This window comes from Coturnix japonica, chromosome 5 (assembly GCF_054131305.1).
Source record: "Coturnix japonica strain WE chromosome 5, WE-NBRP24, whole genome shotgun sequence".
Classification (NCBI taxonomy): Eukaryota; Metazoa; Chordata; class Aves; order Galliformes; family Phasianidae; genus Coturnix; species Coturnix japonica.
In genome coordinates this window covers 34002395-34017497 of record NC_140667.1, presented here as the reverse complement: position 1 = coordinate 34017497, position 15103 = coordinate 34002395, and the positions used below count along the sequence as shown (strand labels likewise).

The 15103-nt window shown below is 35.4% G+C and overlaps 1 protein-coding gene across 4 annotated transcripts in view; it reads right to left on the bottom strand.

The window, feature by feature from the left end:
- Positions 1 to 1895: 1895 nt before the first annotated feature.
- The window catches only part of AKAP6 (A-kinase anchoring protein 6), a 252582-nt gene continuing 239374 nt past the window's right edge, over positions 1896 to 15103 (bottom strand). For all 4 annotated transcript variants that reach the window (XM_032444905.2, XM_032444906.2, XM_085549107.1 and 1 more), the window contains 2 exons: positions 7942 to 11417; positions 1896 to 2858 (listed from right to left, as the gene is read on the bottom strand). In XM_032444905.2, the coding sequence (XP_032300796.2) occupies positions 7983 to 11417 (3435 nt within the window). In that variant the 3' untranslated portion in view covers positions 1896 to 2858; positions 7942 to 7982. The remainder of the gene's footprint in view (positions 2859 to 7941; positions 11418 to 15103) is intronic.

Below are 15103 nucleotides of genomic sequence, written 5' to 3'. Positions count from 1 at the left end.
GGGCTGATCTTAGACATTATATTGGTACACCTACATTAATCTTATACTATACCAGTAGTTTTTTTAAGGCCATTAGCACCAGAACTTCTTGAAAGTTTGATGCAAAATTTGGTCATAAGCATATGACTTATGCTAAGACAAGAACAAATTCTGTAGAGAATATGTCAGAGATTTCTTTTCATTTAGAAATCAACTTTTATTAACATCAGAACCAGATATATCCTGAGAAGAAGAGTAAGATTAAGGAAAAATAAAAGAAAAAAAAAAAAAAGAGAGAGAGAGAGAGAGAGAAAAGGTAAAACTTATAACCATGCCAGAGAAAGAACAGTTGATGATGATGGCTCTTGTGTCAGAGTCAAAAAAATGAAGACTTTACCTAATGAGACCAAATAATTTAGACCTGAGTATACTAGTTCAATTGCATGTTCAGCAGCTCTCAGCAAGAAATGACAGAAATCTGTGTTGTGGTCATATAAAATTCCAGGTACTGTATGATGAATATGTGGCCTATTGATATGACAAGTACTACTACTTTTCCCTAGGGGAAAAAAAAAAAGGGGGGGGGGGGAGGAATTTGTGGCAAATGGTCTAATAGAAAGACAAGTAATTGATGGATTTCTACATAGTCTTTTAGGTGAGGTGTCTAATCTGAAAGGCCTCAGACACGTTAGTATTTTCTGTCATCATAGTGTGAGGTCTCGCAACACAAACTAAAAAAAACTAGGGAGAAAAAAGAATGATTTCAAACTTAATTCCCACATCAAGACTGTCTTTCAGATAATTTTTTAAATAACTCATAGTTAAAAATAATTGACACAATAAATATTTTACCATACTTAGGAGTTATCTTCGTAGTTACTTTATATATAATTTAAGAAAAAAATAAAATATATTACTATGATCTTTAGCTATACAGCTATGCACTTCAGGTAATATAAGTCTAACCTAACAGATTTAAACATGTTACAAGACATGCTAGAGCAGAAAACTTTACATGAGTTCTGTTAAAAAATTCTTATTATTATTAATGTTCTTCTGTAAGCTAGAAGTTGTTTCTGCTGTCCAACCAACATCAAGGCTATATAGCAGAAATGTAAACTGAGAGATAAATGACTTATCTTTTATGAAACAGGAAGTTATTAATAATTTGAAAAATATCTGATCTTTACACACCTGTTACTTCAGTGTTACATGAACATGTCAGCTGGTTGATACAGTTCCTTTAAGCTACTAGCTCAGCTTGTCAAACATTTTTTTTTTAAGGAAGAAGAATGCTTTAGAAAGAAGAAGAAAAAAAAGCTTATATAAATGGAAAAAAATGGCAAAAGATATTATGGGACGGTATTACTTGCCTTTTAACATTCCTTATGTTCCTTCACAACAGATTTTCGGAGATGAATGCAGTGTTTGCAGAGGTAGATCTGGCTTGATTTAGTCAGCCAGCACAAGATAAAAAATGTACAGCCTAAGTCACTGAAACAGCAAACAGTAAAAGTGTCCATATAAATACATATAAAGCTTATTCAATAAAATTATGCAAATAAAAGAAATTTTAAGAGTCAGAGAATGTTCTACAACCAAATATTCCAATTGTTAATGATAAAAATAAATGAAAAAGGAAAATGTCTGATATAAAAGTGCATTTGATCACTTTTAACTGAAGTTGGCAGTATGTTAGCTTAATGTATTGATTGTTTGTCTCTCCTTGTTTGATGTGGTTGGCCTGCCGAATCTTTAAATAAAGGATCATTCCCTGTGAACCAGGTAACACAAATCTTCACCAGCTATGGAACTGCTTCCCTCTACGAAGTATTTGCAAACAAAAAGGTATTCCTTTGTACTTCGATGCAGCATCCTGTTCTTGGAACATAGGTAAAACAGATCACCAGTTCTGCTTTTTTATTTCCCCAATAAACTATGTTTATTTTGCCAATTCTAATTACCATGCAATCTAATGGTTTTAAGGCTTATATTTTCCACATCACTGGACATTACAAACACGAAAGCATTTTATACTGTCATTATACATCAATGTTTGCACTTGGTTATACATATATACAGAAATTATTCACACAACTTAACCTTGCTATTTCCTCCTTCCAAATCAACATAATTTTACTGTGAAAGCAGCTTTTTAATAAATGGTATAAGAAATACAGCAAGGCACACATTTTTAAAAAACTTTTTTTACTCATTACCACCTCAAGAAGCATAAAAAACCAAAATGTTTTACTTAATTCAGTAGAATGTCAACAGTTCCTAATATACAACACCATGTAGTTGTTTCTTGAAGTGTTGCATAGATTAAATTTTAAAATTAAATAAATAAAATGGCATTTATTTATCTTAATTGTTTATTTTTTAGATGTATTGAATCAGGAGGACAAACAATTTCTTTTTGCTGCAATCCAACAAAATTGTCAAGTTAAATGTAAAACAGCTTCAGTAAGTTTATGCATTATACACATAAATATTAGATTTGATACACAAAATAGAGGAGTACTGGCAGGTACAGTACTGAAAAGATGAACTGATCATAAATCCTGTGGAACTTCAAAACTTTAAAGAACAGAAACAGTGATAAGTAGTACAGGAGCATTCAATTTAGGAAGGGCAGGTCATTAGAGGTAGCTTGGGAGAGGAATCCATATGAAAGCAAATGGCTTTGCTACCACACAAAATGATCACTGAAATAGGACTAGCATATGCAACCTGATCACAAAGCCAGCATGGACAAATCACATTTGGAAAGAAAATTTATCTTGGGAGTCAATGTAATGAAAGGCAGTGATACAATGGAATTGGAGGTCATCCCAGGGTTTGCAGGATGAACCTGCACCTGAATTGCAGCCAAGTTTCTAAAAGGAAACAAAAAAGTAATAGTAGGTTACAGAAAATGCAGTTTTATTTGTGAAACATAGCTATTCTGGAACAGTCATAGAGAATCATTAAACAACCACATGCCAGAGCCTTTAATGCAGAAGCATACAGTTGGCAAACAATGATTTTTAACAGCCTGAGGTACAAGGTAGTGTAAAAATTGTTTTGATGTAGAAAACTCGTTGATTTCTGTAAAGACTAAAGAAACAAGGAAAGTTGTGAAATCTGACCTTTCCCTGGATCCTGTCTTACATGCAAACCTACCTTCAGCTCACTCATAGGTGCATCAATCAATGAAAACATAGGAACTTTTTAAAGCCAAACACCAAAAACTTGCACCTGTTGCTTACTTTAATACTTCTGTAATCATACTCTATGAGATTTCAATGGAGAACCGGAAAAGACTGTCACAAAAGTGGTCCATGAATAGAACTGTCAGTGTCATCACTGAATTTTCAAATTGTAAATAGCCACTTAGACAATTCTAGTACCAGCAATGAGTTAAATTTTCATATTATAGCATTATCCAGCTTGGAGTTTAGGGTTAAACTATTCGTCAAAGAGCACAGGCTTATGATGAGGATTATGAAAAAATAACTGTCAGAATACTGCTCAAAGATTAGTGCAAATTACATCTTGTAGGCATTCCCTAAGAGGCACGCTAGACATGCATTACGTGCCTTCTGAACTAAGCAGACGTATCTGGATCTATCCAGCTACCTTCTCCCTTGATCTTATTTGCTGTAACTGAGCCCCTCTCTACTTGTAGAAGAAATATACTTACACAAAAGAGTGAAAAGTTCAATAGTTTGTTTAGAAATTTGGGAAGAACTGATGTGAGTAAAAGGGAAGATTTTATCAAAATGTTTCTACAATTTTGGCAGGAGTTTCATGTATCTATAAGTTAGAAAAATCTCACTGATGGATTATGTCAGGTTTTTCAAAAAATATGTAGCACACAAAAAGTATAAGATTATCTGTTTATTCCACTTATTTTTTTTTTTAAGAATTCAGCTATTGTGAGGAGATAAAAACTCAAACCATTTTAAATTCTATAAAGAAACATTCTTCTATGCACTTTCCTACAAAAATTAAATAAAGATAAATTTAGATTACTTTTGTAGTTACATTTTCAAAAATTAAATTATCACATACTAGCTATTGTGTAAACTTCTATATTATTTCTCTCCTGCAGTGACTAATACTTTGTGTCTCTCTATCATATTTTATCTATGGATCTCAAAACACTTTTCAGTATATGACCCATGTTTCACAGGTCCCACCAATTATTATTCTCAGTATTTTGATGCTAAAGAAACTGAGGCAGGGAAGGAAAAGTCATACAAAAACAGCTATTGCTGAGCAGGAAATAACAGTCAGGCCTTCTGAAACCAGTTCTGGGCATCAGCCATAGAGCCTGCCTTCTCTCCTGGGTTTCTTTCTAGGTACAGCAAGCAGCAGGATATTCTGTCTAACTTTCTTGGACTGTCAGATAAAACCAATTCATTTTTTCTTAAGCCTAGATAAAACATTTTTTTTCTAAATTAAGTTAAAACTTCTGTTTAAACTATGGATTCTGTACAAAAGGAAAGAAATAGCTGTTCTGACTTACTTGTAAGCCCTAAAAAATAACACACAGAAGTACACCGTATTTTCTAGAAAAGATGTCAGACACATCATGTAAACCTCCTAAATGTAATGATTTTTATGCATATTGAACATATGACTAAGAATTCCCCACCCTTTGATGAGTCACAGGTCGCACTTACAGCAGAACACCATAGGATCTCTGATGTACAGAAGGACAGCTCTTAAAAACCATTCTCTATGCACAATTTTATGAGCACCTCTGTTACAGAATTCGATTGTTGGCTCATATGGAAGATGAGTTTTTGCTGACAGACTGAGTCTACTTTCAGAACTGCTACTATTTTAACATGATGGGCATTTTTTGTAGTATGCTGATAAACAGTAGGATTGTTACATACATTTGGCAGAAACTCTTCTTCTTACAGGAAAATTTTATTTTCCTGTACATCCAGTGCAAATACTGAAGCAGTATAAAATCAAACTATACTTGAAACTAGGCCTCTTTCAGCCTTGAATTCTTAGTATGCTTTAAAGGTACACATATACTATAGATTATTTTTCTCTAAGCATTGCAGCTACACATGGAATTACACATTTAAATGAGCTTACAGCACAGGTGCTACAGGAAAAATAATGGTGTTTGCCATTTATCTTTCAAATTAAATAATGTGTTTTTAAATAGTAACTTTTTTCATAATACACTTATGGGAACAACATTTATCTGTCACATTTTAAAAGATGTATTAGTAATAAATGTAAATTACCTTTGGAAAATCAGTAATTAGCCTCATCAAAAAATAAACAATCTGCCACCAAAAAGATAATCTTTAGCATAGTTAAGTATAATAACTGTTATTTGAATAAGTTAACAAATTAGGATAGATTGCTTCTGTAATTCATTCCCCATAGCATGAGAGATGAAGTTAAAGTACCAACCTTCTGAAGGGGGGAAGGGAGCTCAGACTTCAGTGAAACCAAATCTAGCAGCTAATATTTCCCCTTTTTGATGTGCCTGAGACATGCCACATGTATCCTACTGCTTTACTGCTGGGAATAATATAGTACATAATTTCCATAGAAGGAAGGTTTTATATATATTTGCTATGAAAAAATGTATCTTAAAGTTAAAAAGTGGGATGTCACATGAAAGGTTTTGTTACCTTAAAATTATTTTTCAATCCCCAGGTAAAAATTAAATGCATGTTATGTTAAGTTAAATGCTATAGTTTTAATATAACCCTCTGAAAATTTTGTATACAGTCTCAGCATTCTCTTGCACTGCAGGTCACGCATTAAAATGTCCATCCTCTATGCCCAGTCTTAGTCCTGATGTCTTGTTAACTGCACACTGTCATACCCCAGTCTTATGAGAAACATGGTTGGCTACCATCTAAGTTACTACGAAGCTCTTGAAGAGTGAGAGGAAGTTTACTCAGTATTTTGAGATCCTCAGAGGCAAAGTACTAATGAAGTGAAAATCTAAGTTATTGACTTTGTTGGTGAAAGAATGAGAAGAAGAAAATCACACTCACTGTACTAAGTATTCTCCCTCAGTGTTACAAAATGAGTGGAAAAAAAAAGTTTATAAAGCAGTAATTTAGGAGAAGTTTATGTTTACATAATCATCCCTTTTCAGCCTCATGCTTTTGTCTTCATCTCAGTTTACAGATTGTGGTCTCTGTAGAGACACAATCTTTTGAATGTAACCCTAGAATATATGGTGTCACTTATCAATTTTGTAAGTCCCAGTTGATATCTGTTGCTTCCCAGTTGTTTGGATGTGTCCAAGTATTAACCTATTGGCAATCAACAGGTCAAGAAAACTCATTTCAAAGCCTTTCAAGGAATATCCTCTTTGCTATGACAGCTGCAAGATAATGCATTATTAAAATAGTTCTGTGTTTGAAAGAGACAGTGGCAATGTGCACACTTGCTGCCATATGATAACCTGAAGATTTTACTAGATGTCTTTATACATATGTGAACGGTGGATAAAAGCTTAACACGTGCAAAAGAAAACTCCAATGCACAATAATACAATACAGCAAAGTCAGGAAATTCTGAAGTTAAATATCCAACAGTAGTAAAGCAATCTATTTTATATAAATAGGTTCTGAACCTCTGCCAAAGCCATGCAGGTTGAACTTGGTTTGTACTGGTGGATTTGAGAAACAGTGATGAATAACAACCTGCTCTCCTAAGGGAAAGAGTAACAGACTCTTAGAATAACCTAGGTAGGAAGGGAAACTTGGGTATCATCTAGTCTAATCTCCTTCTCAAAGCAAGCATATCTCCAAAGGTAGATCATTAAAGAACATGTCCATATAAATTTTGAAAATCTCCAAAGATGGAGATTTTGGAACTAGCCTGGGCAACTTAGTGTTTAACTTAGTGCCTTGCCAGAAATTACCTTGCTACAGTTTCTCATAAGCAGCAGCATTTGGAATTGGAGTGGCATTTGGAGTTGCCATGCTGGTTCTGGTCAACTGGATTGGTGTTTCAAAAAACTAATGGAATCACTGTAAAGCTATGCTGGCTTTTGGCTCACCAAACTACTAGTGAGACTCAAAGCAAAGACTCTACATGCTAGAATCTGTTTCAGAAGTTGCCTTGTAGATCTCTGTTAAGTGTGCAGCTAACTGTTAGACATTCATGTGAGGTCAGAACTCCAGACAGGAACCACATATGGTTCAAAATGCTTACCACAAAATAAAACTGAAGCTTTTAGCACTGCTTTGTGGCTATCACATTTCATCTGCTTTGGTGTTTCAGCCTTTATTCTACATCTCCTTCACATTACACTTTTCATTGATATTGCAGATTTCTTACTTTTGTAACCTCAAGTTTGCTCTAATCTATAAGGGCTAATAATGGCTTAATGACTGTAAATAATGGTAAGGTGACACCAAGAGATGACATTATCTCTCCATTTAATTTCTAGTCTGTTAAGACATACCTTATGAACTGTCTGTAAATACTATAGAGCTCCAGTTCACTGGTCACTCAAAATCCTTGTAAAACCAGCTCAAATTCATTAAGTGTATAAACCTCATCAAACTTATGAGGTCAGCTGTCTGTGGAGAAAGGGATCAGTGAGTAGAGTTGGTATCTGTTTTCATGGCTCCGCAGATAAGGGAGTAGTAGGCTGATAAAGCAAATTTAATTTTGAAGGAATCCCAAGTTCTGCAAGACAGCAGATTTGAAGTATTCCAGAAGAGATCAGCTCCAGTCAGTGCAAAGCCAAAGGGCAAGAAGCACCTACTATTCACTGAATTTGTTGACCAGTGGCATGTAAATCAGAATTACAGTGTAATCAAAACAAAAAATAGTACTACCATAAAACAGAAGCCCTGGGTAGTGATCCACCTCCTTTCATAGTACAAAAAGTTAAAAATAAAATAATAATAAAAAAGAAAAAAATAAAGAAAAAAAATGTAAATTAAAAAAACTTGTATTTCATAGAGTACATACCTGCTTTTAGGATAATGTATATGCCTGGAGAGAGTTACATTCTATCTGTGCATATTAAAATCTCTTTCTTTACGAAGATTCAAGAGATTTTCTTCACAAGTAAGAGTTTTAGTGTTCTGGTGTACAACTTCCTCATTCTGTGAATGGCCATGCTTTAAATGGAACTCTATAGCTGAAGCCTCATCAGAAGCAGCAACACATCCTTTGGGCTCTTCAGTTCCAGGTGATTTTCCTATACTACTCTTTTTACTGCTGAGCTCTGGAAAATTCTTTTCCAAGCCTTCAGTTTGCCAGTCTGAAATCAACAAATCATCTACAGCATTTTTCAAATTTTTTGATGCATTTTCTTTGTTAGGATTGGAGACATTTATATTACCATCATCACACAGAAAAGATAAATTACTATCTTCTAATGAAGTTTTAACTTTTCCTAATGATGCCAGAGTCGATTCATCCATTGACTCTGGAGATGTTTCAGAAATAACATTAGAAATACGCTGCTGCTGCTGCTCCTCAGCTCTTGCTTCAGGAGTACCATTACAAATGGATTGCTGCTGCTCAACACGTTCATCTTCAGGGCATGCTTCAAAAAAGCATTCAATATTATCTCTCTCATCCGTAAAGTCCAGCGGCACAGGAGTACTGCTCTTTTCCTCTATGTATTTGATTACTTCTCCACAGTCACTATCATGAGAAGAAAGTGAAAGATAAGAATAGAAGTCCCCTTTTCTCAGCTGAATGGGTCTGTGAGAGTGTTCTAATACTTTTTCCTTGATCTGTGTTAATGAAGCTGGAGCAGATGACTCACATTCAGGTTGAGACTTACTTTTCAAAGCTGTTGATGCCATGTCTATTATCTTCTTCACAAAGTTGTGTACTGAGCCATCTTCCATATTTCTTTTATCACAAGCAGCAGAGTCACAGCTACAGAATGAATCAGTTCCACTGGCTGAGGACTCACATTCTGGCTTACTAGATTTCAAGGTTGCACAGCAATCAGTAGATTTTTCAGTAATGCTTATTTTGTGTTGCTGATCATCAGGTAAGGATGTTTGAAAAGAAGCAGCTTGTGTGGCTACAGAGCTTGTTTCTGAGGAAGGTTCAAGACAAGGCTTTTTAGCAGGAGAGAAAGCAACACAATGATGATCAGACCGAAGATGACTTTGACATCCTTTTGGAGGATTTCTGGATCCATCAGACAACAGAACAGCCTCCTTTCCATCCATATGTGAATCATCTGAACTGTCTGTAAATGCTTCACAGACACAGAATTCATTTTCAGCTTCTTTTACATCAAGTGATGCATGAATTTTAGAAGTTGTTGATGTTCTAACAAGCTCTCCCTCATGACTGCCAAGAGTATTTTCAACATTGCCATTCTCCATGTCATCCACAAGTTGATCCTTCACAACCTGAGAGATATCTTTCATCAGATGATCCTTTGTCCCTTTTTCATGATTATGTGATACATTCTTACTATTGCCATTATTTTCTGTTATTTTCCGCACTGAGCCATTCAAAAGTGCTTCAATGTTCAGTGTATCTGTGGCTTTTGAAGTCTCATTACTTACTTTACCATGCTGAATTTCATCACTGAGGTTACTTTTTCTCTTCTCTCTTGTCAAAGAAAATTTTGGTCTGATCCAAGTTTGGAGTTCATTTTTTATATAATCAAGTCCTGAAATTAAATTGCATTCTTCATAAATATCCTCATCAGTTGCTATACTGGAGTCATCATCTTCATCTTTGATACCTAGCTCTTCCTCAGTTAAGGTAAGGGTGGAACTTGAAAGCAAATCACTGTCATCCTCATCATCAGTGCAAGCAGAAGTGCAGGAGACATTAACAATCATGCTAACATTGACATCGCTCTCATCAGCTACGGATCTATTAAGATGTTTTCTAAATGATGCATTTGAATCTGGTATTTTATTTCTGTGCAGTACTATGTCTTCAGAACAGAGAGAAAGATCCTCACTGCTGCTGAGCTCTGTGAGAGAAGCTGCTGAGTCTTCATTAACTGAGGATGCAATATCTACAGACAGCTGTCCAGTAAAAGACATTTTTTGAGAGCTACTTTGGAGTGTTATATCAGAGATACTGCGCTTTATCTTTTGTTCTAATGGACTCTGGATGTTCTCTAAACGATTCAAAAGATCTAATGTCCTTTTGCTGAGCTCTCCAACAGAATCACTGCTTGCACTAATGTCTCCTGAGCCATGGTGACTAAAAAGGTCTTCATTGCTTTTGTAGGAAGTCAGCCAGCTCTCCAAAGAGGTGCTTCGTTGAAGACCATCTCCACTTTTAAAAATACCTGAGCTGAACAAATCACCTACTACAGACAGAGATTCTAATGAAGAACTATGAGATAAAGTTGAAACCTGTCTTGTGTTTTCTGTAGCAATTAGTTTTCTTACTGTTTCCACAGACTTAGAGGAACTGGGATCTGAACCTCCAGGGATATTTGCCATATTATGGTCACGAATAAACTCATCTGTTTGTGACTCTCCAGCCTTTTGTTCAGTTTTACCAGGTATTTTATCAAAACAAAAACCACGGAACAAAGCACCCTCTGTTTGCACTTTTTCAGTTTGCGATTGTTTCATTATCATTGGCAATTTGATTTTGGAACCTTGAAGATATGAGTAATCATAAAATGTAAACACATCAGATTTTCCTTGCAGTTCTTCTAAACAAACAGTTTTGCACATGGCAATGTTGTCCAAGTCCCCGTCAATTTCACTTCCACAACCTCCAGATGGTGCCAACTGGAAATCATCTGCGAGACTAACACGGTCTTCTTCATCTTGCTTTATTTTTTGTTTTATTACATCAATTATGTCATCCATTTGAGTTCCTGTGTGCCCAATTTCAGGATTGCTCTGAGTGCTTTCAGTATCATTTAGTAAAAAAATTTCTGAATTATTTGTAGTTTCTGTATCACATTCACTCACTATTCCACTTTCACTCTCGGAATGCCTGCTTATGTTCCCACTCTGGTACATATAGTTATATGGTTTTGCCAGTGTTGTTCCCCCTATCAGGTCTGGTAAGGATTTGGTAGATGAAAATGAAGAGTCTTTACTAAGACTTTTGTTTAGAATGTTAGACTCTGTTACACTGGAGAGTTTTGATGTTTTTTTCAAGAAAGGCATGTGTTTCTTTTCTGATAATTCAATATTATGAAGACTATAGACCTGATAGATGTGAGGATTTGGAGGGGAAGTAATGCTGGAACAATAAAGAGGACTTCCACGATCACTGATACTTTCATCTTCATTCACATCATTGCTACCACATTCTCCTGAAGTAGATTTCTGGCTTAGGTCATCTTTTTTGAGCTCCTGATCAGGATCACTTAAGTCTTCATTAACACTGATCAGCTTGTTACTGATATCAGTTTCATCCCATTCTAGTGCATCTTCACTCGGACCATTTAGATCCATCAGACTTGGATCAATAAAGTTCAGAGACTCCTGTTTAAAAAAAGAAAAGAAAAAAAAAGAGATGGAAAACATGTACATCTCTACTTTAAATGTTCTTCCACTGAATTCATATAAGTAAATTAATGGGAGAGAAGAGCATTTTTGGAAAAATAATAATTATCAGGCTTGTAATTGTACAATTTAAATGATCAATTAAAATGAAACCTATTAAATTCTGTATACTTTCTTATTCTGTGTGCTCTCTCAGTTTTCTTAGTTTCTGTATGTTGTAAAACAACATACAGAAATGTGACTTTGAGATTAACTGCAGTCACTTTACACGTAGCAAACTTTAACCATTCTGCATAATCACACAGAAGTATGTTAGCAATAACATGTAGGTCTTTATTGATATATGAGATATACGAGAAAATCTCTTAACCTGCTTAAAAGATTTAAGATATACAAGTTTTATAATTGTTTTTTTGTTTGTTTTTTTGTTTTTTTGTTTTGTTTTGTTTTTTTCAATGTTTATAACACGTTTTTGTGTTGCCAACCTTAAAACAACTGATCTAGTGTACTGGATGTCACTAGACTTGATCAATTTTTGTTAGAATTACTGTTTATTCTTTACTTGATAGTAAAGGTAGTGCTAATGACCAGTAAGTAAGGCTAATGAATGGTAATGCATTCAGCTGCAGGAACAATGAATCAGTCTAAACAAATATTACATGAATTTCAAATATTGTCTCTGCGTACACTGTTCTCTGGGAAAGGGCTAACAAATAACTGAACTAAACTTAGTTTGATTTTTTTAAGACTTTGTAGCTTTCCAGTAATAATGGCTATTATGAGCTCAGAATGTGCAGTCTCAAGTACTGTTACTTCTAGAAACACCTGAGGGACAAGAAACAAATAAACACCTTGACAACTTTTCTAACTCGAATATCATGTGTCAAAAGGCCAAAGACCAACACACCTTGAAATCCTCATGGTAGTATAGAAATGGTTCCTAATTTGGGGGGTTGTTCTCTAAGCATAAATTAGTTTCACCACATTTTTCTACTTACTGAGACCATTTGTGGAAAGGCTTTGCCTACACAGAAAGTCTTAAAATAGGAGTGATAACTAATGTAGAATTTTACCTTAGATTAAATCATCTTAGCAGCCAGACAATGATCACTGCATACAGAAAAATAACCACTTTTTCCAATAAACCTTTCAACAACAACAATACTTCTTGAGCTTTGTTGGAGCAAGTTTTGTTTTGCATATTACAGCACTGATTGCACACCAAACCGCAATCTAAATATCAACAAACTTAGAAAGCTGCTGAAATACAAGCAGATACAGTATTGCTGCAGTCAAGTAAAATGCAGCTGTAAGCAACTTGGTTGCTGACTTAGATTCATAAAGTCTCAGCTCAGGCTAAGTTTGCATAGAAAAGGATGTATTCTCAGCTGTGAGCTCTCTGTGTGAAATGAGTTGAGTTCTCTGTGGAACTCAAGTCCACTCATCCCTATATCTTGACAAATCATGAGACATTCTTCAACAGCTCAATAGTTACGGTGCTCATTTTGAGAGGGTAAGAGTTTGTCAGACTGGACATGAAACCAGGTTACCATTCTTTCAAAAGTTCTCCCTACAAGGTGCCATCAAGATAAGCCTCCTTATGCTATTTCATTTTGCATAGAACAAGAAAACATTACTTGGGTCACAGAGGGATGATGAGAATTTTATCCCACAGTGCAGTGTTCAATACATTTGACTGGCAAAAATCATAGATAAGCCAAAATCCCTTTTCAGTGTGGAAGACATGAAGGTACCCTATCACATCAAACCATTGGCTAAAACACTCAAATGACATAAGAAAGAATGACTCTGTCTGAAACAGGCAGAGCAGCATTCAGCAGAATGATACAATGATCAACATATTTGATAAAATGATACAGTATTCATGTAAGACAAATCTGAGTCCTCATGCTCCACTGGGCTTAGCTGTAAGGCAGATCTACATGCAGTACAGCTGTGTTAAGATATCATAAATAATTCTGGGCCAGCATTTTTTTTCCATCCTTGGAGATTAGGAGATTTTGTGGATTTTGAAGTTTGTCATATATAATGTTGAAGGCTCTTCACGGATAAATATATCACAAAACTTATGAAATAAATTTGCTAGTCTTCTTTTTTCCATGAGGTACTGGCTGGGGGTAGCTCAGACTTTAAACTCCCATAAAAACATTCATTTGCTAAACAACTAAAGCTACTAGGAGCAGTGCTGTACATTGTAGAGTTGAGCAGTCCATGCTGGGATTTGCCATTTGGCCATGTTTTCATAGTGACTCCTAGTCAGTACCTATTTGTACCATGTCCCATTTGTTGCTAATAAGAGGAACATCCTTTTACCAATCTACAAGTGAAAACATGGTGCATGTGATCACCAATTAAATTAGTTTGAAAGCTTGTTAGATTAAACATGAAATCAGCTAAAATTACTCTTTTTCTCTGTAGTATGTTTTATGACTATCACACATAGCATTAGGAAGATACTGCTGTGAAAGGCTTCCTGAACTGCACTGTTTTATACTTCTGTCAGCTGCAAAAGGAACTCCCAAAGGCAGGAAATCAGCAGCAGGTTCCAAGGATTTTATGTTCCATAGAATCTGATCTTGTTTCTCAAAACAAAACATTTGGTCCTCATTGGTCAGGAAGATAACCTTCCCCCTGTAAATCAGCACTTGGCTGCCTTGTTTGTTCTTCAGGTCAGATGGACTAAAACAATAAAACATGTGGAATTGTGACCTCACCCCATTCATCTTCACTGAGGAGTCCTTACTTCAAAGCTTATTTTTCATTCTTCAAATGCACATGCTTTTCTGAGTGCTGGCGTATACTCAGAAGTTGTACAGGCATAGATACGATGGTAGGGAATTTGATTTTTTTTTTTCCTTATTGCCACTTACTATCGCTTCCAAAGGCTCTGATGAAGATATGGTCATTTTACAAGCATAACTTTCTTTGTCCAAGAAACTGTCTGAATTGATATTAGTAAATTTCTACCCTTCTTATAATCATCATCTGCCCTGATGAGATCTACTAGTATGACTTTAGTGGTTATCAGCCCTTACCAAGTAGAGATTAACTTTTAACTTTCTCTGAATCAGACCACCCAGCTAAAGTCACAAACAATTTTAGCAAGGGTATGTATTTCCTTTTCTTTTTTACAATATCTAGCAAGCTCCCCAAACAAGAAGGAGCAGTCAGAGATGCAGTAGTTGTTGAAGAGAGCAGCAGCAGGCAGACTTTTGAATAAAGCTCTGGTTTGAAGAATGAAAGGTGGTGTCATACCAGTCTATGTTTACACTGACAGCAGTAGCAAGGTGAAAACTAAGAATCTCTGAGGCCAATTTTCATCACGTCAGATGTCTTCTTATCAGCCTGCTCAGTGGATAGGTAGGATGCTAGAAGATTAGAGTTATCATGATAGTAATATATATGTGTAGATGTGTATGTATAAAGACACACACACACCTCTTAGCAATTTTCCAGATTCTGGGAAATTTAGTGCAATAAGTTACACCTGCTGGTATCTGAAAAAAGTTCATTTTGCCAGACAATTATTGCATGTTTGATGGAATTTGGTCTCCAGATGGTCTGTCACAGACTTCAGCAAGTAGATATGTGGGTGCAAACATATGTATATCATCTTTCAAACAGTGACTATCTTCATACATGGT